Genomic DNA, 1,584 nt, shown 5'->3' on the forward strand with positions numbered 1-1,584 from the left:
CTCCCGTTGGCTGTCGGCTCGCGCAGGGGGAGCAGCACCTGCGTGCACAGAGGATGCTGTATCCCGCAGGCTGCCGGCTGAGCGTGGGCACGCGGAGCTGCGTGGTGAAGGAGGGCGATGACTTCTTGGAGCACCTGGTCCTGCTGCGAACGGTGAGATCCAGGGCTGAAGAGCCCCTTGGCGTGAGCCTGCGCCCCAGCGGCGGGGCCGGCTGATGGCCGGGCTCTGCTTGGCTCCACAGATCTGCCTGGGAGCCGAGGCCAGGGACGAGCTGCATGTGGTGGCCGTTGACTCGAAAAACACCTATGGAGACCACAAGCCAGTGCCCATCGCGGCGCTGCGGACCTCGGTGCTCCCCATGGTAAGGACAGCCGAATGCCCGGCGTGCAGCCCTGGACACAGGGTAATAATTTTGCCCAGGGAGCGCGGTCTCCACCGAGCCGTGGCCAAGGCTCTGGGCAATGCTGGGGGCTCCTTCCCACTCTGGCCGTGTCCATCTGACTGCCTGCAAACCCCTCCCTGGCACGGAGGCGTTGCCCATCCCACAACGGTGCCGCAGGGGTTAACCCGTGCTGCTGCCCACCCAGACTGGGCTGAGGGGGCTCTGAGCTCCGACTCTTTGCAGATCAGCCTCAAAGGTCTGGAGCTGGTCCCTCCCGTCACCTTCGTGCTCAAGTGTGGAGCTGGACCGGTCTATCTCAGCGGGCAGCACATCACCCGTGAGTGCTGTGGGGCCAGGGCGAGCGTGTGGGCTGGGGGCTGTGCTGGCGAGCGTCCCACGGGTCCCGTGGTGGCTTTAGGGGCAGCTGGTGCCTTCCACAGGGCTGCTTCACAGAATCACAGAATCATTAGGTTGGAAAGGACCTTCAAGATCATCAAGTCCAACCATTAATCCAGCACCACCATGTCCTTCACCCCGGGGAGGGAGGGAGCGCTGGTCTGTCGGGGCGATTAGCACTTGTTTGCGTTCGCCAGCTTGACACGGCGGTCCATGCCGGCTCTCCGCTGCCGTGGGGTGGGATGGCATCTGAGTTCCCGCTCCTGCGTGGGGTTGGGATCGCTGGCTGTGTTTGCAGCCGGGGGGTTTTGCGTCCCCTCGGCTGGTCAGGGCCACCCCCTCCTGCTGCAGCCCTGTATCTCCTCTCCCCAGTGGAAGATGATTGCAAATACGAAGCCCACAAGGAAGAGCTCTCTGAGGAAGACACAGGTGATGAGGATGATGCTAGAGCATCATAGAATAGCTGCAGCTCGGAGAAGACTTCATGGCTCTGGGAGCGGAGCTGGCGTGATGGCGGGGATGCCCCTGGGCCAGGATGGGACAGATCCTTGCAGGGGGACACAAACTGTCTGGGCTTTGGATATCCTCTCCCTGCCCCTTCCATTCCTACCGTGTGCCCAGAAATGCTCTTTTTCCTTTTTTATTGCAATAATAATGGGAAAGTGCAAATACCCTGGAGTTGGTCTGGTACTCCCGGGCCAGCCTGCTCTCCCGTCCCTCCCTGCCTGCCTGCTGCCTCCAGCAGCTCCCTGCCTCCTCTCGAGAAAACTTATTCCGCGCCTGCAATCGCCGCGATGCTGTGGGTC

At 62.4% G+C, this 1,584-nt stretch overlaps 1 protein-coding gene across 1 annotated transcript; it reads left to right on the top strand.

Moving 5' to 3' along the window:
- Positions 1–69: 69 nt before the first annotated feature.
- On the top strand, positions 70–1,236 carry LOC104619585 (nucleoplasmin-like; the record flags this gene model as incomplete). The annotated part of the gene is made up of 4 exons (XM_010285506.1): positions 70–152; positions 242–361; positions 626–719; positions 1,151–1,236. Coding segments are annotated over 4 exons (383 nt in total), but the record flags the coding sequence as incomplete, so codon positions are not given.
- Between the last annotated feature and the right edge of the window lie 348 nt (positions 1,237–1,584).

This window comes from Phaethon lepturus, unplaced genomic scaffold (assembly GCF_000687285.1).
Source record: "Phaethon lepturus isolate BGI_N335 unplaced genomic scaffold, ASM68728v1 scaffold22904, whole genome shotgun sequence".
NCBI classification, from domain to species: domain Eukaryota; kingdom Metazoa; phylum Chordata; class Aves; order Phaethontiformes; family Phaethontidae; genus Phaethon; species Phaethon lepturus.